The sequence below is a fragment of the Artemia sp. Qi Xiang Cuo genome, chromosome 7 (genome assembly GCF_049724085.1).
Source record: "Artemia sp. Qi Xiang Cuo chromosome 7, ASM4972408v1, whole genome shotgun sequence".
Taxonomy (NCBI): domain Eukaryota; kingdom Metazoa; phylum Arthropoda; class Branchiopoda; order Anostraca; family Artemiidae; genus Artemia; species Artemia sp. Qi Xiang Cuo.
The window spans coordinates 76,216,779-76,242,634 of record NC_142800.1 but is presented as its reverse complement, the minus strand read 5'-3'; the positions used below and the strand labels follow the sequence as shown (position 1 = coordinate 76,242,634).

Genomic DNA, 25,856 nt, shown 5'->3' with positions numbered 1-25,856 from the left:
ACCTCATTCTCATTAATGGGAAAGATGTTGAAAAACCAAAATTAGGGAAATTTATGGATTTTATGGGTTATCATTTTCTAGATTATTTTTTATATTTATCAAAATGCTGCTTCTGGAATGTATTATTATTTTGTTTTATGTAGAATTGTATTTTTTTTTGTGTGTGTGGGGGTGGGGGGGGTAGCTTTGTGCCGAGATGAGTTTTTATTATTAGTATTAGTAATTTTATTTACTTTGAAGAATGTTCTCGTGTCATTTCCATTAGAAAAGCGTTAGTAACTTCTCTAATTTTAGGAGCTTACGTGTGGCTACACTACATTATAAGAAAAAAGAAGTTTGTCGAAGTTTTAAAAACTACTTTCTCAGGTAATTACCTTTTTTTTGTGATTTTATTATGTATTCTTGAATACTAAACAAAATCGATTTCTTTTCAGTAAATACTAGCATTTAGCTAATATTAATATTCATCAGTTAATATTTGATTGTTTTACCAAATGTAATATTATTACTTTTTTTTAAGAAGCCTTGTGTAATTCAAGAAATTGTCAGAACCAGCTCAACCTCTTATATCAAACTAAATGCAAGCTGATTTTTCCTATTATCTATAATTTATTATGTAAAATCTGAGGGTAATTCCAAAATAGGCCTATTTACTTGGCATAGGCTATATCATTCTTAAAATCATTTACTTTACAAAAAAACTTATTTTCGAACTTAATCCTGTCATCACATAATTGTTTAAGACCTACAAGTAGGCTAGGGAAGAAGAGACATTAAAAAACAAAACCACAACCCTAGGTATAGATGTATGAGCAGTACACCACATAAGGAGACCAAAACTAGAATTCCAGACTAATCCTGTTTATATTTTCCGGTTTAGAGTACAAAAACCAGCATTAAAGAAAATATAGACCTACAGATAAATTTCTTTTCTTTTAAATGTCGAATACTGGCGAAATTTTCAAAAAGAAGACATTGTTTAAATTTATTGTATTTGGAAACTAACTAATTATACTAATTAATTTTTTTTAGTATTATGTTTTTGGTTTTTTACTGCTTTTATTGTACTCACATTAGTATATCAAACAGTTAAACTTCATTTAGACGTCTAAAGTTAGTGGAATCTCAGGAAACAGAAACTGATTAAAATTATTGTAGTTGGAAACTAACTAGTTATAGAAATTAGCTATTAAATTAGATTATAAATTAAATTAAATTATAATTAGCTATTCCATTATGTTTTTTATGCTTTCATTGCATCAACATCATTTGTTTGAATAATAATTGGTTCTAGTATCTTAAACAGTTAAACTTCATTCCATTCAGATGTCTAAAATTAGCGGAATTGTGAGAAAAAAAAAGATAAAGAAAATTATTATAATGGAAGCAAGTAATAACTTAGTTATATTATTATTTATTTTCTTTTTGTTTTTTGGGTATTAGTTTTTTGTTTTTCTGATTAATGGACACAACTTATATTCGAAGCTCGAAAAAATACTGTAAAATATATGATAAAACATGTCATAAAATTTGAGAAGTTTTCATAGACTCTTAGAAGTGGTTAATTATTTTCGAATTCGAAGCACAAATAGCTACAGAATCTGTAGAATTATTTCATATGTATTGCTGGAGGAAAGAGGTGATAGTTAAATCACTCCTTTTATTGCACCAATATTATTTGTTAGAATAAGTATTGGTATTAACATCTTAAAAAATTAAACTTCATTTTCTTTAGATGTTCAAAGTTAGCAAAATGTTGAAAAGAAAGAAACTTCTTTTTTTTAGTGTTTGGTATTTGGTTAGTGGGCTTGATTTGTTTTTAAAGCTCTAAGATATACAATGAAAGACACAAAAGAAAAATAATGAATATAAGATAGATTAGAAAGATAAGCTGGCTTCGCTAGCCGGTTCACAAATAACAACCTTTAGTGTCATTTATCGTTGTGCTAAATTTCTTTAGTAAAAACACAAAGAGAACAAATGCAGTTTAATATCGTGAACTATTAATCTCTAGCTTTCATCATTTGTTTTGTACTAGCTTTGTTTTTTGGTTAATAGACTGAAATTATTTTTAAAGCTTGTACTATAATATATATAATAAAAATATGTCACACAATATGAAACATTTTCATAGACTATTGGAAGTGGTTAATTATTTCCAAATTTAAGACAAAAGCAGTTACAGTATCTGTAGAATTAGTTCATATGTATTGCTAGACCGAAGGAGGTGACACTTAGGTGGAGGGGGTGAAGGAGGAGCGAAGGAAGGAAGTGAAATATTATTGCCCCAGCTTTATTTACTAGAATAAACATAGTTTTACTGGGGAATTCCCGCTTGGATTGGGCCAAAATACCACCACCCCTAGATATACACGAGGTATTTTACGAATTCTTATATTCTCGCCATTAAATGTCAGCCGCTCCTCTAATTGAGTTAGGTTATTGGATGTGCTAATGACCTAGCCCACTGTTTTGTAGAGTTTCATAATATAAATCTATTTGTTATTTTAGGCATTTACAAATTAATAAAACTAAAATCATGGATTTATGGATGGGCTCCCCAATTTTAGCTTTTATATTGGACTCGGTAGAATTGTATTTTAGTATTTGAAGGAGATGACTAGGAATACTACTAATACTACTACTAGCAATTCACCGCAGCACCAAGCCACCTGAGGCCAACACAGCTACGCGCGCTCCGTCCCAAACCATTCAAAGCCCCCCCCCCTCTTTACAACCTCCCAGGAAGTTCCCATTTCCTTTAAATCTTTCTTTATGACATCTTCTCACCCCAACCGCGGACGACCATCTTTATGTTTAGCCCTCGACGGTGGGCTCAAAAGGACAATCTTCAGCAATTTGTCCTTTTTCATCCGCAGAACGTGCCCAAGCCATCTGAACTTTTTTCTCATCATAGTCTTAGAAAACTGGATAGAACCGCGTTTTTCGTACAGCCTACCGTTTGAAATACAGTCTGTCAGCCGAGTACCCAGAACAAGCCATAGGCAATTTCTCTGAAATACTTCTTGTATTTCAATAAACAGTGTATATTATAACACTTTTCTTTTTTTTTATCGCTTTAATCTTTAGTATATATCTATTATATACGGTCTATGAGTTATTGAAACGCAAACTCGTCTACGTTTTTATTTATTTATTATTATTATTTTTTTTTTGTGCATCAGGGAACTTAATTGACCTAACTGTGTTGTTTTTAAGTTAATTTTCTAAAAATTAGTATAATCGCCCAAAAAAAAGAAATATTTGGATTTTGTAAAATCACTGCATTTACTGGCTGACCGATTCCAGGAGGTCAAGATATAAGCGGTTTTCATATCAGTAATTTCGTTTTCTTTTATTTATTGTATTTATTTTATTCGTTTCATTTTTTGAAATAAAAAAAAATTAAGCAGTCATACTGACTTGTCGAAAATGTATTTGTTGGATTACTTCATTGAAGGAAATCCAGTGCTTGCTTTTTGTAGATTCAATTTATGTTTAAATGAATGGGCCAAGAATCAAAATTAAGTGATTCATTCAGAATATACAGTGCCGCGTTGATTTTACGTAACAAATCGCAAGTGAAATCCGAGCATTAAACTCTACCCAAGCATTAAAAAAATACCCAAGCATTATAAGATAAGATAATTTATAGAAGAAAAGTTAGAAATTACGCACTCCCACCTTAAGAAAAAAATAAAATACAAGCGGAATAGGTTAAGTGGGGGAGGGGGACATTGAAATAAGAAAGGTAAAATGTGTTAGGATTTTTTTGACGGTGGAGCCTGTGTAGGTGTTTCAGGGTTGTCGCAAGATGGCTTGTAATTATCATGCGCTTTATTATGGTGTATTCTATATCGCATTTCTTTTCAGGATAAGCTATAATTATTTAAAAATGAACATAAGGATACAAAAGCGTTATGTTGGATTAAATAGCCAAAGAAGCAAGCTTAAAAAGGTTTCTTAAGGGTCTTGGAATCCAATTTTAATATTAAAGAGTTAAAGAAGCGCGCAACTAGTGTACTTTTCCTCCTTGGTAATCTGTAAATTAATCTTGTTCAGAAAAAGTGAATGCTTATGCTGTTTTCAGTAAAATCGAAGAATATAATTTTTTATGTTAGATGTCTGAATACCTGTGCACTGGGGAGAGGGGGTATCCCCTCACATTAGTCTCAAGTGCCCTCCGTCGAAAAATAGGAAGATGGTGGCCTAGAAATGCAGTTTTGCTATTCGCCCTCCACAGAAAAAATGCTCAAGATACTCCCCCCCCCCCTAGATGGGTCGGAGTTCTGTGCACCTATGGATGCTGTCCCTGATTTAAAGATAGTTTTTTTTCTTTTTGGGCTAAAACTATATGGTAGACTTTAGTAGATTTGGTAAATGGTAGGTTTTTATAGCACATTCCTATAACTCGTGTTTGGTCGTTATCGTAGTCGAACATGAACGATAAAGTTAGTGGTGCTAAATTAAAATGCAAAGCAGTTAAAGCTAACAAGTGGCGTACGTGTTTGTCGTTTTTTTTTATAGCTAGAAATGCAAAGGTATTCTAAAATTATAGTAATTTTAGCAATAATCTTGCCGACAAATCGTAAAGTTCTAATTTTGCCTTAGAGAGGGGTGAAATTTTACTGAAAAATAGCCGAAAGACGCACATTTTGTCAAATTCCCATGAAAAGTTAAGATAGATAATTTCAGAGACCACATTGCCTTTCCACGACGAAAAAATAAAAGTTCAAAATAGGGATAAAATCCTTTTTAATAGACAGTGTATAGAAATTCACAAAAAATACCAGATATTTCGGTCACATATGTGACCGAAATATCTGTTTTTTTTTGTGAATTTCTATACACTGTCTATTAAAAAGGATTTAATCCCTATTTTGAACTTTTATTTTTTCGAAAAGTTAAGATTCAGATTAAAAAAAGGGGGGGGGGTATTTTTTTTTATCTTTTTTTCATTTGGAATTTTTTAATAATAATACACTATGTGTAAAAAAGGCTATAATTCTCCTAGTGTATAATTATGATGCTCGTGTATTCAGCTATAACATTAACAGATGACTTTTACTAACTAAACTGACCAATGCAATACCTCCAGTTATTTAAGCGGCAGAGAAGGTTGCCAGCAGCACAAATTCACGAAAATGTTCGAGGGTGGAGATTTTTTCAATGAAAATACCAAACAAGGTATTTTACGACATCAAGGGGGGGGGGGTCCAAAATATAGGTGTCAATTACCTCTTTCCCCCAATTAGTGCTACTGTCGGGCTCTCTGACCCCCTGCTTTCGTAGGATTTCTATTAATTTTTCCATATTTTTCTACATGTTTCATATAGTTCCGAGTTATATACTACCACTACTGCTACTAATAACTCACTGCAATGCCAGGCCGCCTCAGGTCAACACAGTTACGCGCACTCCTCTACCCCAATCTATTGAAGCTTCTCATTATACCCCTTTCTCTGAAGTTCCAGTTTCCTTTAAATCCTTTCTTGTGAACTCTCCCTGTCCTGTTTGGGGACAACCTGCTTTTTGCTAGGTGGCCAGAAAGTGCAAGAAAATGGCAATATGTCAGCCTTCATGTGTAGAACGTGGTCTAGTCACCTTAACCTATAGTAATAGACAGTTGAACCGAACCACATTCTCGCACAGATTATTGTTTGATATCAATTTTTTCGTACATAAGTATTTGATTCGTGATAATAGAAAAAAGAAGACCCTAATTTTTGCTGTTTTTACGAATTCTCCTTAGCCCCTGAAAGTGTTCGGTTTTTTGGTTTTGAATTCTGACATAGTGCCTAACCACCATTGTACATATTATTTCTAGCAGATTCTTATCATTACCATCATCATAGTTACATGTGCATGAGACAGACTGCAGTTTTTTGGTATTTGACTTTATATAGCAAGATTTGAAAAAAATCCACATTTTCTTTAATAAAACTTCGGTTTTCCTCCGAGTATCTAGCTCAAAAGTAACCAACTCTTTCCAAGAAACAGTTATTTGCTTTGGATAAACTTAATTTGATCCAAAAACATTAATGACCCTAAATGCAAGGCTCTTGTTAATAGTTTGTTTATTACAAATATGTTATGATCCATTATAATGTAGCTTTTAAGATTGATAATTGGTTTCAGTCATATGTTCTGGCACCTCTTCATGTTTTTCTTTGATTCTTTCATTTTAATAACTCAAAGCTTTTCCTTACAGACTTAAACCAGAGCCTCGCATTTTTGTCATGACCTGATTTGATCCAAATCACGATGAAGATTGACCGAACAAAAAATAAGAAAATAGCTTCTGAGCTTCCTACCGATTGTCGACTTCTGATAGAACGCCTCAAAACTGCCAGTGATGAAGAATTATTGATTGAATTGAAGAAAATAGAATCATGGACTTTTGGTAAATGTGAATTGTACCATTGGATAGATGTGCTCGACCGTTTGGATAGTATATTGGCAAAAGCGGTTGCTAGAGAAAAAGAAGGAAGTTGGGTTCTAGCCTGTGATATGCCCCAAAATAAGCAGCTCAAAGAATTATTACTATGGACTCTACATTTCACTACCCTACTCATTGAACATTCGTTCTCTCGGCATCTATACAATTCTATGGAATATCTTGCAGATCTATTGTCCTCCACCTGTTTAGTTGTTGTGTTGGGGGTACTAAACTTACTCTACATGTTCAGTAAAAGAAGTAATTTCATTTGGAGATTGCCACCTACTCGTCGTCAAACTCTTCTCACTCGCCTTACTCATCTTGCTGAAAGCTGGGGTGGAAAAGAGAACGGATTTGGCATCGCTGAATGCTGCAAGGAACAGCCAATATCCAATTTCCCTTCTAGTGCAACAGCTTTGCACTTTGAATTTCATGTTGAAAACCAAAATGAGCCCAAGAAACCAGGACGTAATGCCGTCATTCATGTTGATAATGTGGACAAAATCAAAGTGTCTCCTGCAGAATTTATGACTGAATTGATTGAGACTTTTAACGTTCCTGAATCTAAACAAATGCAACTATTTACCCTGCTTAGACTTTCCTACTCATTCAGTGACTACAGAAAAAGACTACAATGTGTTCAAGCACGCTTGCAAGCGCTTTCTGTCCTTGTGTATTCTAATTCTTTGGGCGAAAATGTTCATACCCTACTTTATCCAGGATTATTGGAAGAGCTCGTTGATGTACTAGAAATGAACGAGATGCAATTGATGGAGATTCGTGCTGCAGCACTAAGGACTCTAACATCTATAATACATCTTGATCGTAATCCAAACGTGCCCAAATTCAACACTATTGTGGATGTTACTGGGGCAGGATCTTACCACGGATTCTTGCCTGTTATGGTACGGTCTTGTATTGCTTCTCTAACCAAGCCTGATTCTGAGCTTCAGCCGTTTCCTCTTCCCTTAGCAACTGCATTGTTTAGCTTCTTATATCATCTGGCGAGCTATGAAGCTGGTGGAGATGCACTAGTAAATTGTGGCATCATAGAATCTCTTTTAAGAGTTGTTCAGTGGCATGGTACAGAACTAGAGCACATCACCTTTGTGACCCGTGCAGTAAGAGTTATAGACTTGATAACAAACCTAGATTTTACGGCTTTTCAAGCTCATGGTGGACATAATATTTTCATTCAAAGACTTGAAAGTGAAGTTAATATATGCCGAAAAGAACAGCCGTTTGAGATATATGTTCCAAGTACAACTAATCAAAGTCAAGCTAGTCAAACTGAAGATCAAGCTATGGAAGTAGATCAGCCTTCAAGCTCTGATTCTGTTGCTATATCTCGCCTTGAGACAAAACCAAAGACTAGTGTTGTCTGCTTACCACAACGTGCAGCATTGCTAAAATCCATGTTGAACTTTCTTAAGAAAGCTGTTGCAGATTCAGGCTTCTCTGATAGTGTTAGACACTTGATGGAAGGAAGTCTACCTAGTTCCTTGAAGCACATTATAAGTAATGCAGAATACTATGGGTCCTCTCTGTTTCTTCTTGCTACCGATGTTGTTACTGTCTACGTGTTCCATGAGCCCTCTCTTCTATCATCTCTTCAAGATAGTGGATTGACTGACGTCCTCCTTCAAGCTCTATTAGTGAAAGATGTCCCTGTAACTCGAGAAGTTCTGGCATCCTTGCCAAATGTATTTAGTGCTCTTTGTTTGAACAGTCGTGGCCTAGAGGCTTTTGTTGCTTGTAAGCCTTTCGAAAAATTATTTAAGGTTTTTGTATCTCCTGAGTATCTACCCGCAATGCGCAGGAGGCGAGGCTCGGACCCTTTGGGTGACACTGCTGCCACTCTTGGTAGCGCAATGGATGAATTAATGCGTCACCAGCCTAGTCTCCGAGGAGATGCTACTGGTGCTATCATCAAATTGCTTGAAGAATTATGTACATTAGGTAGAGATCCTACATATACCCCGAAAGAAACAGCAACAGTCGGTAATGTAGATAGCCCTGCGGAAGCCAACCAGAGCTCTGATGAAGAGGAAGATGATGATGAAGGCCCTAGAGCAGAGCCACAGCAGAAGCCACCCTCTGCTACACCAGAGAAAGTTCCTCTTGTCGATTACGTTACCAATGTAATGAAGTTTATTGATGCCATTTTAAGTAATAACTCAACAGACGACCATTGTAGAGAATTCGTAACTCAAAATGGTTTAGATCCTCTGATGAGCATTCTCTCCCTACCAAACTTACCTCTAGACTTTCCGTCTTCTACTGCTTGTCAATCGGTTTCTTCTGTATGTAAGTCAATTCTCAATCTGGCACATGAAGCTCAAGTCCTAAAAGTAGGACTATCTCATTTGCAGAAAACTATTGAAGTCTTGTCGCCACTGACGTCATATAACAGTGAATCTGGGTCTTATCTTCTCCATGAGGTATCTTTAATGGACAACCCCTCAGAAGCTAATAGAGATCCGAAAGCCACTCCTATTCTCCATGCCATTTCAGCAACTCATTCATTTATTACCATGTTTATACATGTGTGTCGCACAAGTCAGGCAGACATTCGTCTGGCTGCTATCACTCAATGGGCCTCTTCGCTTGGTGTTGGAGTACTCAAACAGCTATCTAAACTTTATACCGGTCTTGTCTGGGAATCTACTATATTACTCAGTGTTGTATCTGACGAATCTATTCCTACGGGTGCTCTTGCTGACCTTGAAAGGCTTCTTAGTGTTGCAAGGAAAAATGAAGATTCAAATGAAGGAGTCACTGCTGCATTAGAAGCTTTAAAAACAGCCTCCCCTGGCCCCAGCATGGATGTTGATGCTGAAGATACTCCCTCTAGAAAGCGACCTAGTATAGCACAGCTTCGTCTTGTAAAGCCTCTCCTATCTTCTACATCTAAACTTGGAAGGTCTCTTGCAGAATTATTTGGATTACTTGTAAAATTGTGTATTGGTTCGCCAGTTCGTCCTCGTCGATCCCCTCTCCTACCGGTACCTCGAAGTGTTCCTACTCCTTCTGCACTAGCAGTGTCTTCCATACTTGGTCAATTACTCAGTAGTGGCCTTGCATGGGAGCCAACTAATATTGACACTCAGTGGAATGAATCAAAATCTAAGGCATATGTGAAAACAAGATTAACTTACTTGATTTGTTATGTTGGATTTACACAGTCTATGTTGTTGGACGATAAAAAATTAATATACCATCTTTTTTTGAAGAAGTTTATTGAAAGTGGAGGCTTGAGACATCTTTTTAATGCTGTCGACTGGGTGTTGACATTTGATTTTGGAACTCCTGAACTGTCCGAGTCGATTGGGGAGTTTCTAGATGCTTGGTTTACTCTTATTGAAAGGCTCTGTAATCCGAAAAGCTTGTTTGATTCTCCACATACCGTCCCAGAGGAACCAAGCTCTAACTTCACTCCTTTAAAATACATAATTACGATTCATAAACTTGCAGTGGGGGTTGCACTGAAAGTATGGAGTCGGAAAGTATGCACAGCATATGCTGCACGGGTGACAGATTCTCTGCTGTCTATCTTATGCCACGTCTTAAATGGTGAAGCAACTATTAAAGAGAAACTCTCTCCTCGAGCGGCTGCACCTGTAGAAGAAGGAAGTTCTCAGCCAATCCCCCCCGCAAATCCTGCTCCACGTAGTGAAGAGCCGATTATTGACCCGATACATTTAACTTGCTTGATGGAGATGGGCTTTGAAAGGTCTGAATGTATCGAAGCTTTACTGTGTACTAGTAGCTTAGAACAAGCAACTGAATTTTTGCTGAATTTTTCGAATGCACCATCCCGCAATTCCAACGCTGTATTAGAAAGTGACAGTACAACAGTTCCTGAAACTCTATCCCTGCTACCGCCCCAACCAGCTAAAGAAGATGAGGCAGTCATTCTAACTCTCGAACCTCTTGACTATGGTTCAATGCACGAATTTTCTCCTGATATATTGCCAAATTGTTTACAAACAATTGAGTCTTTACCTGATACCGTGTTTAGGGTATGTGACTTTTTGGTTGCCCTAGTAAACAGAGCCAATCAATCCTTTAAAGCAACCGTTTTAGATACAGTTTTGCTACGCATAAATGAGGCAATTGACAAAATAGAACAAATAATGGGCAGTAGCTCTGATGTCGATTATGTAGTTAAGGAACTTATTGACAATCCTGCGTCATTGAGCCTCTCAACCAAGGTGCATCTTTGTACACTACTAATTGATGAATTTAAGTCTGACAGTGCACAGTCTATTGCACGTTCTGGTACGTTAGATCGCTTAGTATCTCTTTTGAAAAATTCACAGCAATTCTTGCATCAAACCAAAGTTGAGAAGCCTTTGCCCAAATGGATGGCTCCTTTGTTACTTATGATAGATGAGTATTCCAAAGTTGTGGTAGCAGCATCTAGACGTGAATTAATGAAGAAAGTAGTTTCTCATGATTGGAAGTGGTATGATGTTGTTTCTGGTAAATGGTGTACCTATACCAAGCCCAATAACGATATAATAGATAAAGCTTTTTGGGATGGTGAAACTAGTGTAAAGATAACTGCTGGAAGGCGTCGATACGTCATTCAGTTTACAGCTATGGTGCAAATAAACGAAGAAACTAGTAATAGAAGACCTGTTATGATTTGTCTGAAAAACAAAAAATCAGAAGATTTAGAAGCTAAAGCCCCGGGAGATATGGTAAATTTTGAAAGTATGGAAGTGGATGAAATGCCGACGAATGCTGATGAAAAGTTGTCTCCATTAAATATAGAACAGGGCCTAATCATAGTAAGATCATGCGTTGGACTCATGGTTCCTAGTATTGATGGTGATACTTTGCACGCAGTTTTAAGGCTTTGTTTAAGACTCACTCGTGAGTACGAACATAGTTTTTTGTTTGTTGATTTAGGAGGAATGAAGAAACTTCTTGACTTAACTCAGATTTCCACCTTTCATGGCTTCATCTCTCTTGCAACCTTATTAATTCGGCACCTCCTTGAAGATCAGGCTTCATTGCGTTATGCTATGGAGAAAACGGTTGCTGCATCTGTGTCAATAAATGCCGTCGCTACAAGAGAAATAAATTTCCTTCTGAGAGTTTTTGCCTCTGCTGCTTGCAGAGACAGTAATATGTTTGCGGATGTTGCAAAATCAACACTAATGTTGGATGTACCAATGACTTTCCGCCGAGGAGAAGAAGAAGAGCCAAGATTAGTTGTAAAAGCAAATCCAAACAAACCTATATCCCCTGTTCCTGTTTTGAGCGACACAGGTCGTCAAGTTCTGTATAGCCTCCTTGACGCATTGATCCTTGAACCTGAGGAAATAGCAGTAATTCTCCAAGCTGAGCCTATACCTTCTAAAGAACCAAAGCCTCACGGTTGGCAGCAAAGGCAACAAGTCTTGAGAAACCCTAGTGCAATTGATTTGCTCAATCAAGCTTCAGAAGAAATCCCTGACTCTTCCAAAGAAAAGAAAAAAGAAACGAAAGAAGATGAAAGCTTGAAGAAGAAACAACACCTTCTGTCCAAAAGTATTATTTGTCGGCTTCTTGGAGAATTGGTAAGATCCTATGCTGGGTGTTCGAAAGTCATAACTGAATATTCTTTTCAAGCTGGTGCAAGTCCATTAGTTACTGAGGACTGTTCCGCTATTGCGTTTATTCTTGATAACTTATTGCCGTCCACTCAGACAGCTGGAGACAAAGACTGTCCAGCCAACGTAAAATTATTTCTTGGTGCAATAGCATCATCCGGCCATACTCCTGATGCCCAGAACATGTTGATAGTTGAGGTTAAAAATGCTTTACAGCGTGCTTTAGCTCTTCAGGAATCAAGTGACAAACATACTCGAATTCAGGCCATAGCTAATTTGATTTCTAGCATTCTCGAGTCTTCAGCTTCCCCAAAAGAAAATCGTGGTATGGCAACTCCACCAAATAACAATACTCCCTTAGTAAAAGTAATGATTAAACGTGGAATAGTGTCAGAGTTGGCTCGCGCCTCCTATTGTCTTGATCTTTCTAGCCCAAACTTAGCAGCAACTGTGAATGCTGTTCTAAAACCTCTCGAGTTTTTGACTCGTGTCGTCAATATCCCGGTGCCATCAGCTTTAGCTCGGTCACAGGGACCGCAAGCTGCAGCAAATGCAACTGAGCCAACTCCTCAAACAACTGAAGGCGATGCACAAGCCGAAGTGCATCCAGGAGAAGACACAGAGAGAACAGAGAATGACCTTTCTACGACGAATGATCCGATTGTAGAAGATGCCGAAAATGTACTTGAAGAAATAATGGATACTATATTGGATAGAGGCCGTTCAGATCCAGAAAGTCAAGTGCTGGGAGAAGTCCATATGTCTGACTCGCAGATGGAAAATTTAGACACCGAGAACGACACATCAGATTCAGATGAATCTCAGATTGACGAACATGATGACGAAGATGAGGAAGAAAATGCTGATGAGGGTGAGTCATATTTTCTTTTATTTGTATTTTTTTTTTTTTTACTTCCATTGCACTACGTCTGTTCTAAACTTAAATAGAATAATAAATAATGTCTCGACACTCTTTTTTATCAGACAGAAAAAAAAAATGAAAAATAAAAGAATAAGGACAGGGCTATATCAGTTTTTTGCCTATCAATTAGTTTTTTAACCTTTAAAACTGATTCTCTTGTTTCTATTTCTTTTTATCCAACCAAAAAAGGCAGCTATGTTACGTGCAGTTAGTTAATTTGTGGCTAACTCTTAAATTAACATATTGTAAAATTACAACTACTTTTGAACATAATCTCCTTACTTCTATAAAGCAAAGATAACCAGATATGGATGAACTAGACATGGACGCCCATAAGCTGAATTTCAGGGGGGGGGGGGCGGGCTTACCTGGTTGAATCGGAACTTCCAATGCAGTATAATATAAATCTCAAAACAAAAACATAAAATATGAGGCAGGATCATTCAGCCAGGGGGGGGGGCCCTCTGCCCCCCCCTCCATATGGGCGCCCATGCTTATAGATCTAGAATCTGTAAACTTATAAAAGCCAATAAACCTAAGTGTTGCTCATTTGAAATGTAATTTGTCCATTCCCTCTCCATTAGTTTGCACAAAGGCAGCGATGTAATTTCGAAAAGTATAAAAGAGAATAAAATTAAACTACCAAAGCAATGGAAGAAAAAATTAGAAGCAAGCATCTTGGAGAAAAATAAAATATATTTAACTTTTATAATTGTTCGCTTTCTTTAAGAAATCAAATTAAGAAAAGAAAAGAAAAATCTAGTACCATTTCTTTAAGATTATAGATTTGGTAGTCCCTAAGATTATTACTGTAATTATGGCCGGACTCACCAAACTAAGATGAGTCTAGGGTCACAAAGAACTATTGCCTCCACACACAAAATGTGATTAGTAGTGGGGGGGGGGGGAGGGTTCTATCTAGTTGTTAAGATACAAAGAGATGAAGTTTATGTTGGAAAAAAAATAGCGTTGAAACAAACAGAAGCAAAACAATTAAAACAAAACAAAGAAAAAAGATATTTAAGTGGATGCGGTGCCTTGAAACCATAATGCAAGCCTCAGCTTTGACTTACCACAAAGACAAAACGAGTTCTGCTCTGTTTAATCGAAAAAAAAAAATTCACAATTTCTGACGATGTAAGTTTCATTAGAACTGAATTGCAGGGCAGTGAATATCTCTATTTGCGGAGCAATGCGCAAGAAGCTAAAAATTTTTTTCTAAGATAGAAGGTGTCGGCCTTTAGTTTTCTTTCATTTATTCGTATCTCTTATCCAAGCCGTACAAGCTATGACAAGACTGCCCGATCAATACTAAATAGTTTGGCCACACAGAACTAAAAAGGTTTAAAATAGCTGAGGTTGTATGATCCTTTAAGATACCATATCGTCTCAAGACCATAATAGAGGGCGCATAAAAAAGAAACCTGTTTAATATGCAGTTTTTTTCTTACTGATTTCTACTAGATTCTAGAGTTATAATGTGTCTATTAGTACGTTTTAATGTGTTTGTTTTACAATTTAATATAGCTAATATTCTTGCATCACGGATTTTTTAATGTGTAAACTAGTTTGATCTATTTTGTATTCACATTCTTTATGTGCTTCCTATTGACTTATTTCTTTTTCTCCTGTATTACTTTTTTCAACTACAAATACTGTGCTTTATATTTTAAAGTTATCTCTCTCATATTTAAAAGTATGACCTTCAAGTATTAAATTGATTAATAAATTTATAAGATTAAACTTGATATTTTATAAATTTAGTTATTTGTTTGTGAGTTTTAGTTGATGTTGTTTCAATATCAAGATATTTATTAATATTTCTAATAAACATATTTTGTAATAATGTCAGGACGTGTCCTTTGGATTAATTTTGCTCTTACATGTATAGCTATTTTGACATTATTTTCTTCGCTTTTTATTTAATGTACAGTCTTTAATCATAGTTTTGACTTTCTTGTTCGTACGGGGGAGGTTAAGTTAAACATATCCCCTTGTTTATTTTTGTCCAAGAGCCAGGTCGTGCGACCTGTCAAGTGGGGTCTGAATATTCAATAAAGAAAAAAATTGCTACGAACCGTAAGCAGAAGCAAAGCAAGATTAAATGTATTGACATAAAAAAAAAAACGGTAGACTAGGAGGATCGACATACCAACATTTGGCCTCCTATAATACCATTGGAAAATCCTTGTTTGACTCGGACTCAAACGAAGTGCCATATGGCTACCATTTCACTAAAATCTGGCTAGAAAATTGTCGAAAATAAAAGCGTTTGTAATGGAACATTCTAAGGCAGAAAATTAGAGGTGACGTTTTCATCCTTCAAGTGAGATTTGAAGCCCTATTAAGAAAAACTTTTTTACGAAGTGAGCGTTCGAAAAATAAGTTCATATAAGACTTTTCCATCTGCCTACATAAAAAAAAAGGCAAAAGAATAATATTCATATAACAGTAAGTTTATCACCAACTTTACGGTAGTTCAATAAATGTGAGGGAAGTCCTCCAGTCTCATAAGTTGGAAATCACTGTGTGACTGTTTTCAAACAAGGTGCCGCATATGTATCTTTCAGCTGAGAAGTATACGAGGGTGGGGGTAGGTGAATGTTAAGGGTTCACAGCCTTATATTTCACCTCCACTAATGTGGATTGGTAATCCATGTTTATATTCAAAGCAAGGTGCCCTGGCAACAGTTCTTGGCTGCCTTCAACAGGTTTCAAACAAGGTGCCACATGTGTATCTTTCCGCTGAGAAGCTGGTGGGGGTAGGTGAATGTTAGAGGGGTGACGGGCCTATATTTTACCTCCAATAGCGTGGATTGGAAACCTTGACATAATTCTGCTTTAAGCAAGGTGCATCCTCCTTGCATTTCTAAAAAAAAGATGAAGAAGACTTTGGGGGACTTAAGGGGATTCAACTTGGGGGGATTCACCAACTCCATGCCTCCAGTAATACTAATTGAAGGCCTGTATGATTCTAGCTCAAATGAGGTGCATTCTAAGCATGAGGTGCCATATACCAACCGTTTCACTAAAAAGCTGGTTTGAAACAAGTGCAGCCACATAAATAATAACACTGACATGACAATGTGTTAATACACCAGGTTTTGGTACTTCCGTGAATGAGAGAGGCCAATTACAGAGGTAGAGCTTCAAATTTAGTGTTCCAGTCCCACTGATTGAAAGTCCTTGCATGGCTTTGTTTCAGACAAGATGCTACATATGCATCATTCCGCTGAGAAGTTGGTGGGGTGAGGGTAGGTGGATTTTAGAGTGGTCGCGGCCCATATTTTGCCTCCAATAACATCGATTAGCAGTCTCGGAATGATTCTGCTTCAAACACAGAACCCTGGCTAAAGAATTCTGCCCGTCTATCTTCAAAAAAAAAAGACTGAAAATATTCGGGACAAGGGTGTTGCAGGATCAACGCACCAACCGCTTGCCTTCAATAATACTAATTGAAAATCCTCGTGTCAGTCAGTCTTGCTCAAGTAAGATATTATGTGCCCATGTTTTTACTTAAAAATTGACTTATAAAAGTTTTGAAAATAAAAGCCTTTGTAAAATGACATTCTGAGCCATAAACTTGTTGAAATGCCGTTTCCATCCTTGGAGTTAGATTGAAAGTCGTATGAAGCATAGCACTTTTAGTAAAGAAAGTCCTAGACTAGGTTGCGACTTTCAAATAAAAAAGAAATGTTCTTTGTTATTCTAAAAGACAAGACATAGTAGATGTCTCTTTTTTCTATTAATCCTAACGGTCTAAATGTGAAAGTTCAACAGTCTTACTATACTGCACATTTATTGAAGTGCCAAAAAATTAATGATAAATGTATTTCAGTTGGTAGAAGGGAAAGTTCTCATTCCATGCGACCCTAGGCAGGACATTTTTCCTACATAGGTGTGCATGAACGGGAGGGGGGGACATCGAGAATTAAAGTCCTCCTTCTAAGAACTCTATCTTTTAAGTAAAAATATCCTTAATATTACTGACAAATCGATTACTTTGCTAATTTTGATTGTTGACCTTTTAGCGCAACGATATTGCCATTACAAATATATGGCTGTTAAAGTAATAATTGTGATTTTTCTGACTTATTTATATGAAAAAAATTAACAAAAGACAGCAGATGCTTTTAAAATTCAATCCCCCTCCCCCCATCATTTTCTTTCCAGGTGTATCCTTATTTCGAGTTAATTAGTCTTAGTTAATAAGTTCTATTCAATCATTAATAATATTATTTTTGCATTTAAGATTGTTCAGATAATATATTTTCCTGATTTAAAGCAGCGTATCTTTAAAAAGTATTAAATATAATGCTTAGTGAATGGAAACATTGAGAACCAAATGATGTTTATGTGTATTTAAAAAGTTTCTTACATGCTTGTCTTTTGTGCCCATTTTGATTTTCGTGTCTTCTGTGCACTGTTTTGTGTGCATGAGTGCCGATCATACAAATTTAAAATAACTGCTTTTTAATACCAAAAAACACCTGAGCGCCACTTGTCAATTGAGTTGTGAATACCACGTAAAATCTTCTGTTGTTGCTGTGTCTGAAAACAGAAGCTTTGGTTTGCTGTTGTTTGGTTTTTCCTTTGTTATTGCCTATTTGAAGTCTCTTTATGTTGTTTTTCTCCCGCTTTATTTCTCTAGTTAATATTAAAACTAATATATCTCTTTTCATCGTAGGTGATGAAGAGAATGATGAAGAAAATATTGATGAACAAGATGATGAAGCCTCTGAAAATGAAGATAACGGGGACAACGATGATGAAGGTGGGTCTGCTATGGAAGAGGAATCGAATGACTACCAACAAGCAGCTGAAGACTCGTTTCTGCGACATGTTGAGAACGACGACTACTTAATGATTCACACATTAGGCGACCATGACAATCTCGCAACACTATCAAGTGCTCTTGGAGGTTTCATTTTCAATGACCCAAGTAATATAAGAGCTTTGCAACTCAATCTTCACTCCTTTGATGACGCCACCAGCGCAGCACCAGAAAGCATAGGTGCACCTGCCCCAAGATTTACTCCATTTACGCATCCGCTCTTGAGTGATCGACAAGCAGCTGCACAAGCATCTGCTCAAGAGAGTCAAGGACTTAACCAAATAGCTAGGCACCGTATGAGTCGAACAAGAAATCGCCCTTCACAGAGACCTAACACTTCCGTGATTATTCAGCGGCTGCTGGGACCATCGGCAAACCAAGATCTAGTACAATTGGATGCTTCACAAGTACTTGGATTGGGCCGTGAATCGCGTTTCTTGTTTATTGATACTGTTTTTGGAGGACAAGAAGATGATCATTTTGAAGTAAGAGATCAAGGCGGAGGAATGTTTGGTTCATCTTTTGGAATATCAAGCTCTGGTCAAACCCCGAGCACACTTGGTCGCTGGCTTGAAGAGGCGTTTGTAATGGATGCGAGCTCCATTCACGACTGCTTGACAATTGTTAAACCTTCTATTATGGAACATATTGAGGAACAGAAGGACAAAGAACTTGCTGAAAGAAAAGAGAAAAGAAGGAAACAACTTGAAGAAGAAGAGGCTAAAAAGAGACAAGAAAGAGAAAAGAAAGAAAAACAAGAAGAACAGAAAGTAAGTGAATCCTCACACCAAGGGGATGTTCAAAATGCAACCATGAACCTCGCACAATCTATGGTTGAATCAGTACTAGATTCTATCCTAAGTAGAGACCAAGAAAATGAAAGTGCAGAAGTCTCTTCTACACCAGATACTGTCGAATTCCATCCCGAAAGCGAGTCTTCCCGTGATTTAGGCATTCTTACCCCTAGTGAAGAACAGCAAGTGCCGGGAGCAAGTGAAGTGGCTGCAACATCTCAAAGTCAAGATACCACAATTCAGAATGCTGAACAGCAACAGCCCCCGTCGCCTGCTGTGGAGCCAGAAGGTACCGAAACGCCACTGAATGCTTTAATGAATTTGTGTTCCGCGCAACCAGCTATGCCAGAGAGACAGCGTGAGCCTGAAACACAAATGGTTGTGGAACCTGTGCCTAGCATACCAAGCAATGTACAATCAGACGCACAAGCGCCACCTCAGCCTAGCACTACAGAAATACCACCAGAAATCCAAGCTATTTTAGGGGATTTGGTTGTGCCAGAAGGCGTTGATCCGTCCTTTCTTGCAGCGCTTCCTGAAGAAATGAGACAAGAAGTCATAAATGAACATAATAGAATGCAGCGACTTCAAGGTCGTATTCCACGCTCTGTAAATGATCTAGCGTCAAGTGCTTCGAATGTTGAAGTGAATCCGGAATTTCTAGCTGCTTTGCCTCCTTCAATTCAAGAGGAAGTTCTTACCCAACAGAGACTTGAACAACAGCGAATTGTTCCGGCTCTTGTTCCTTCTTCAGCTGCTAGTACAGAACAACCAGAGGATTCTGCTGGCTTCCTGCAAAGCTTACCAACAAGTTTGCGTCAAACTGTCCTTGCTGACTTGGAAGACAGCCAAATAGCTCTTTTACCCCCTGACTTAGCAGCAGAAGCGCAAAGACTTAGAAGAGAGTGGGAAGCACGTAATCGTCACCTAAATGAGCGAATATTCTCTTCGGATGCTAGTGCGCTGAACTCAATCTTACGCTCAACTGTCCGTCTTGCTGGTGCCAGATATGCTATACAAGCCATGCCATCATCTCGATCAGGCTGGACAGCATGGGGTAGTCGGGGGGCCACTGCAACAACATCCTCACAAGCGGCTTACCAACCAAAGCCAAAAGGGAAACAGCTTCTTGATGTTGATGGTCTAACTTGTCTCCTTGTTCTCCTGTTTCTAGAGGAGCCAAAATTGAATATCGCAAGATTACATCGCGTCATACGAAATCTTTGCTATCATAGTCAGACCCGTCAGTGGGTGATAAAATCCTTACTTCTTATTTTGGAGAAAATCAACCAACAGAAAGAAGACACCTGTCTTAAAAAGAAAGCTCAGTTACCGGTGACAAAAGAGGCAGGTGTGTTTTGGTTGAACATTAGTATGGATGCAGCTTTGGGTTCTAAAACTAGTGTTTTTTCTGTAATTCGTCCTGCGACTGGCAAGAAAGCACCAGGTGTAGAGAAAACCAATATTCTGGTGCACCCACAAGCAGCACCTACTGTGTGTCGCCATGCCTTAGATGTTATAATTCAGCTAGCAAAAACATTCCCTGAGACATTCTTGCCAAAAGAAGAAAGTGATGAAAAGGCAGAGAAAACTCCAAAAGGTAAAAAATCTGAGGTTGTTCCTAGTTTCTGGGATGTTTTGTTGCGCCTTGACACCTCTGCATCTAAAAAAGGAAAATCAGGGGCTAAAAGCCAACCAGGGTTTATTTCTGCTTTGACAAACGAATCTGAACAGTGTGTGACCACGTTCGAAACTTCACCTTTTGGTCAGCTTTTTTCGATGCTTTCGATGCCGGTGATCAAAAGATCCGCTTTGTTAACGGATCGAATGTTGAAGGCACTCTCCCTTGTATCGTTGGGATTGCCTGGGTCGATAGCGCCATCTTCCAGGCGTCAAGAAGGTAGAATGCGTGATTGGGAGCGACGTGAAATACAAAAGCAGGAAGCTGCTAAAGAAACCTCTAAAGCTCAGACAGTTATGTTAAATGGGGCCCTTGAGCCTTCTCTTAGACTTGCTGTTGGTGTATTAACTTCTAAAAGTTGCTCCGAAGAAGGCCTAGAAGATGCTACGTCTTTACTCATGAATTTAAGTCATGCTTCCAAATGTGATTTGATCTTAAAGCTGCTTCTAGATGGAGCCAGAGAACTAGGATGTGTGATTAGAGACCAGATTCAAAGTCTTCTTAATGAATTACGTAGTGTCCAATCTGTAAAAGCTTACGTTGCTGAAAAAATGGAAGAAGTACCTGAAGAACCAAGCTCGTCTAAAAGTTATAAGGGCGTGATGGTAGATCGTTTTACCCGTGATAGTGTTGTTTTGTCTGCTCCATCAAAGCCCAAGGCTTTGGCTGTACCTACTAGTGAGTTGCAGTTACCCTCTATGACACCATTAACTACAAAAGGATCTAATCAGGCCTTTTTCTTGCGTATACTAAAGGTTGTTCTTCAGTTAAAGGAAGCAAAATCGCCCAAGATCCAACAGCCAGCAGCTGAAGGTGACAGGGGAGGACAAACAGAAACGTCGAATGAGAGCAATATCACTACTGAAGAAGCTCCTATGGATGTTGATAATGAACCTGAAACAAGTACCCCTATTCCACCCGAGGTGCCTCAAAAATCTCTTAGTGAGCAACTTGACTTAGATGAGCTTTGGATAACTTTAAGTAATTGTTTGGAGCTACTGTCTGAAACCCCTGATAGTCATGCTGTGCTTATCTTACAGCCCACGGTAGAGGCTTTCTTCTTAGTTCACGGATCTGCTGCAAAAAATAAAAAGGAGGAACCTGCCCCGACTGAATTGCAAGAGCCACCTTCCCCATTGCCCACTGGCTCAACGGACTTGCCAACACCAGTACCTAAAGAAGCCAACTTGTCTCCAGAAGTGCAAAAGTTTTTGAATTTTGCGGAAAAACATCGGACAGTTTTGAATCAAATTCTTCGCCAATCTAGTTGCAATTTAACTGATGGTCCGTTTGCAGTTCTGGTGGACCATACCCGTGTCTTAGATTTTGACGTGAAGAGACGTTTTTTTAGATCTGAGCTTGAAAGAGCTGATGAAGGCCACCGAAGGGAAGATCTGGCTGTTCATGTCCGTAGGGAACACGTTTTCCAAGATTCGTTTAGGGAGTTACATAGGCGTAATGCAGAAGAATGGAAGCATCGATTTTATATAGTTTTTGAAGGAGAAGAAGGACAAGATGCCGGTGGTCTTCTTAGAGAGTGGTATGTTATCATTTCAAGAGAGATATTTAATCCAATGTATGCCCTTTTCAAAATTTCACCTGGTGATAGAGTGACCTATATGATCAATGAATCCTCACACTACAATCCCAATCACTTACAGTATTTCAAGTTTGTTGGAAGAGTGATAGCCAAAGCCATATATGATAATAAACTTTTAGAATGCTATTTTACAAGATCATTCTATAAGCACATCCTTGGAAAGCATGTAAAGTACACAGACATGGAAACCGAAGATTATAGTTTTTATCAGGGCTTGGTATTTTTAATGGAACATGATATTGCTGAACTCGGGTATGAACTGACCTTTTCCACGGAAGTGCAAGAGTTTGGCGTAACTGAGATTCGTGACTTGAAGCCTAATGGAAGAAATATCACTGTAACCGAGGAGAATAAAATGGAATACGTTCGTTTAGTGTGTCAGATGAAAATGACTGGAGCGATCAGAAAACAACTAGATGCTTTCTTAGAAGGATTTTATGACATCATCCCGAAAAGGCTAATATCTATATTTAATGAACAAGAGTTGGAACTGTTAATATCTGGATTGCCCAATGTTGATGTCGAAGATCTAAGAGTTAATACTGAATATCACAAGTACCAAGTGAACTCCTTACAGATTCAGTGGTTTTGGCGGGCTCTGCGCAGTTTTGATCAGGCAGATCGTGCCAAGTTCTTGCAGTTTGTCACAGGTACTTCAAAAGTTCCTCTTCAAGGGTTTGCTGCACTTGAAGGTATGAACGGAACGCAGAAATTCCAGATTCATCGTGATGACAGGTCTACTGATCGTCTACCCTCGGCTCACACGTGCTTTAATCAGCTTGACTTGCCGGCTTATGAAACGTATGATAAATTGAGGGAGTATCTTCTGAAAGCTATTCGGGAATGTTCGGAAGGTTTTGGCTTTGCCTAATTTTTTTTTTTTTTTTATAGCAGTTTTAATGTTTTTTTTTGTTTATTTTGGTTTCCTATTTTTTAGTAATGTTCAGCGAAGGATTTAAAAGATTCGTCAACAGAAATTTGGTTATCATTGTTATGATTCCGGCTCTAGGAGGAATCCACTATGGGTGGAGGTCAATTCAGAAAAACACTTCTTATGTACCAGAGTGGCGCAGAGATGATAGGAGCATGTTCACTAGAGTAAGTCAGTTTTGTGGTCTTTTCCAAATAGTTGATTTCTAAATAGGTTTTTTTTTCTTTACGCTCTGAAAGTGTTCACAATGTTACTATGAATTTGTTTCTCGACTTTTGTGACTAACATTTTCCCCCTTTTTGGGTTAAAAATTGATTAGGGAGAATTCCTAAACATTAGATTATATCCCATAAAGTATAAGAATCAAAGTTTGGTTTCGATGAAATCTTGCAAAATGCCACCATGCATCCTATGGGTATATTCTGTTGAAAGTATCAATTGATTCCTTCAAGATTTAAAAAATCGTTTTTGAAGCTTGGTACGTGAAAAGATAACCTGGAGGTCTGGTATATGTGCACGCCTGCAGATAAGCTTGACTGAAGCCATATAATTCTTCCACTAGAAAGCAGAATATTTATTAAGTCATTTGAATCATGTGTTGATGTATGTTGTTAATGCCCCTTTCACAATGAGATTTTACTAATGCAGAGATACAGCTAGCGTTAATTTGAGCCAATCAAATTTTTCATAGAATTTTCTAATTGACGAAAAAATTCTGAATAGCTTAAATTAGCGCTAGCTAAATCTCAAAATTGGTAAAATTGTATTGTGGGTAGGTCATAAGAGTGCCCTATCATTAAATCGCGAAGGGTGTGTCATGGTCTTGATAACGGTCTGTCATAAAACAAAGGGAAAGAAAAAACATATGGTTATGATTGTAATCGGGGACGTACGGGTGGGGAGGGCCTTGGAACCCGGGCTCCCCCCTGAAATCCTAAAATTTCCCAAATTTGCGAACACTTCTTATTCAATTCATTAATATTTTGTTTTTGTTATTATTTTCTCTCTCCCCCCAGAAAAAAAGTCCTGAGTACTTGCCTGGTTGTAATTGTATCAAGAGTGCAACATTGGTCAAAAACCGATGTAAAAAATATTTCACCAGATTAGCTTCGGTGCAATAAAACGAAATAATGGGAAGAAACTTAGAATTGCAAAATTAAAAAAAAAATATGAAATAACAGACATGAATATGAAAAAAGAATGCAAAATCTTGGTCTTGCTTACCGTCTGTCATAAAAAAAGGGGAAGAGTGAGGGTGGGGATGATTGCAATCAGAAAAATATGTAGGGGGAGGGCCTCGGGCTCAGGCTCTCCCCTGAAAACTAAGTTTGGCCGAATTTGTGGACGCTTCATATTCCAATTATCAATAATTTTTTTTTTTATTTCCCCCCACCCCCTGAAAAAATCTGCAGGAATGAAAAATAATTTTTAAAAATAGGTAAATACAATCCAATTCAAATAATAGGATCAATTTTTAAAGCTGCTATGATCGTAAAATATCTGCAGTAGAAGTCTGGAAATTTCACACAATCAAGATAACTGACCCACACGTCTTATTAGACTAATAATGATCGTCTCTTATTAGGTTGCTAGTTACCACTGCAACCCGGATTAGAATAGCTTTGGGGGGGGGGATGATAGAGGCGAATCCGTATGGCCCCGTGCATAAATATTGTGCCTAATCTATTATAGAATTTTATTCGGTTTTATTTTTTACTTTAGTCACGGAAACTCTTTACAGTTTATTGCCTATTTACGTATACTTATGTATTTTGTCTCTTAATGACTATATTATTATTATGACTGGATAACAGTATATGACTGCCAAAGCAAATTAAACAGCAATTTAGTATACAGTAAACAACAATTTTAACTAAAAAAGCAAAAGTTGTCACTTATTGTAATGAGCAGGCAATGACCAATAGTGTTAATTTTGTACAATGCTTCCAGGCTTCCGAATTTTCCAGGTTTTTTCACTTTTCCAGATTTCAAAGCAAATTGCCACTATTCCGAATTTTCCAGAAAGAAAACGGGTTTCTTCAAAATATATTCAAAAATAAATGATTGTGGATGTTCGGATATTAAAATTATATTAAAGTCATTAATTTTTGTTAGCGCAAATTTTTCGGGAGTTTTAGGAAAACCTAATTTTCCTTAGGGGAAGCCCAAAAATTTGGGGATACTGGAAAATCTAGGTCCGTAAGCCCGATGTACTGAAATTGATGGTGCCAATGACCCGATTTTCTCTTACCTCTTACAAAAAAAAAAAAAAAATGATCCATTTCAAAACTTAGGAATGGTTTTTGGCTTTAATTTTGGTAATATAATGTGATTTCAGGTCATGGTTTTCGTTCACGCGAATCTTCAAATAGGTGAAGCAATGAAATTTTAAAGCAGTATGTTTCTGAAATGGGGAGCTCTTTGAACCATTTTTTGTTCATACATTTCCAAATTAGCTTAAAGCCGGGTTTTAGCCAAATTAGCCTGCAAACCAGTAAAAAAAACGAAATAAATGACAATGCAATGTTTTGTTTTACTTTTTTGAGCCTTTGGTGGTAAATCTATCAGGAGAGAAAAATTACCCTTCCATATATCATATTAGCAATTCATATTCATACTTGAGCTCGCTTGTAAAACTTCATGCGGAGACCACGCCCACTTCTCGTTTAAATGACAATAACTACTTGTGAATACCGTACCAGTAAACCGATTATATGATCTTTTAAACAATCAGAGTTTTTAAAAGCGTTTGAAAGTCATAACGTTCTTTGAGTTGTCACATCTTATGCAACGAAGCGACTTAAGGGTGTGGCACGTTTTCTGGTTTTTCAGAAACGGACACTTTTTTTTTTTAACTAGACCATGCTTCTTAATTTTTGTCTTGTCTTATGGTTATGTCATTGTTTCTTGTTCTTACTTTCTTTTTCTTTTTTCAGTTTAAAGACACACTTGGAAAGAAAATCGGCGATAAAATTTACGGTCCTCCGAACGAGTGATTTATTTTGTTTGATTAGTTGTATGTAAATAAAAAGAGCGATATTGTTTATGCAAA

At 37.3% G+C, this 25,856-nt stretch overlaps 2 protein-coding genes across 2 annotated transcripts in view; both read left to right on the top strand.

Annotated features, from left to right (window-relative positions):
* The window catches only part of HUWE1 (HECT, UBA and WWE domain containing E3 ubiquitin protein ligase 1), a 26,463-nt gene extending 3,719 nt beyond the window's left edge, over nt 1-22,744 (top strand). The window contains exons 2-4 of the mRNA XM_089092571.1: nt 295-366; nt 6,212-12,913; nt 17,652-22,744. Of these exons, the coding sequence (XP_088948697.1) occupies nt 6,265-12,913; nt 17,652-22,744 (11,742 nt within the window). The 5' untranslated portion in view covers nt 295-366; nt 6,212-6,264. The remainder of the gene's footprint in view (nt 1-294; nt 367-6,211; nt 12,914-17,651) is intronic.
* On the top strand, nt 22,666-25,856 carry LOC148950695 (uncharacterized). The gene is made up of 2 exons (XM_089092572.1): nt 22,666-22,971; nt 25,741-25,856. The coding sequence occupies exons 1-2, from the start codon at nt 22,813-22,815 to the stop codon at nt 25,798-25,800; spliced, it is 219 nt and encodes a 72-aa protein (XP_088948698.1). The 5' UTR covers nt 22,666-22,812; the 3' UTR covers nt 25,801-25,856.

What these genes read in the sequence shown, in the direction of transcription:
- LOC148950695 (XM_089092572.1), top strand. Translation starts at nt 22,813, where the DNA reads ATGTTCAGCGAAGGATTTAAAAGATTCGTCAACAGAAATTTGGTTATC. An exon ending in ATAGGAGCATGTTCACTAGA is followed by an intron (nt 22,972 to 25,740) that starts GTAAGTCAGTTT and finishes TTCTTTTTTCAG; the next exon opens with TTTAAAGACACACTTGGAAA.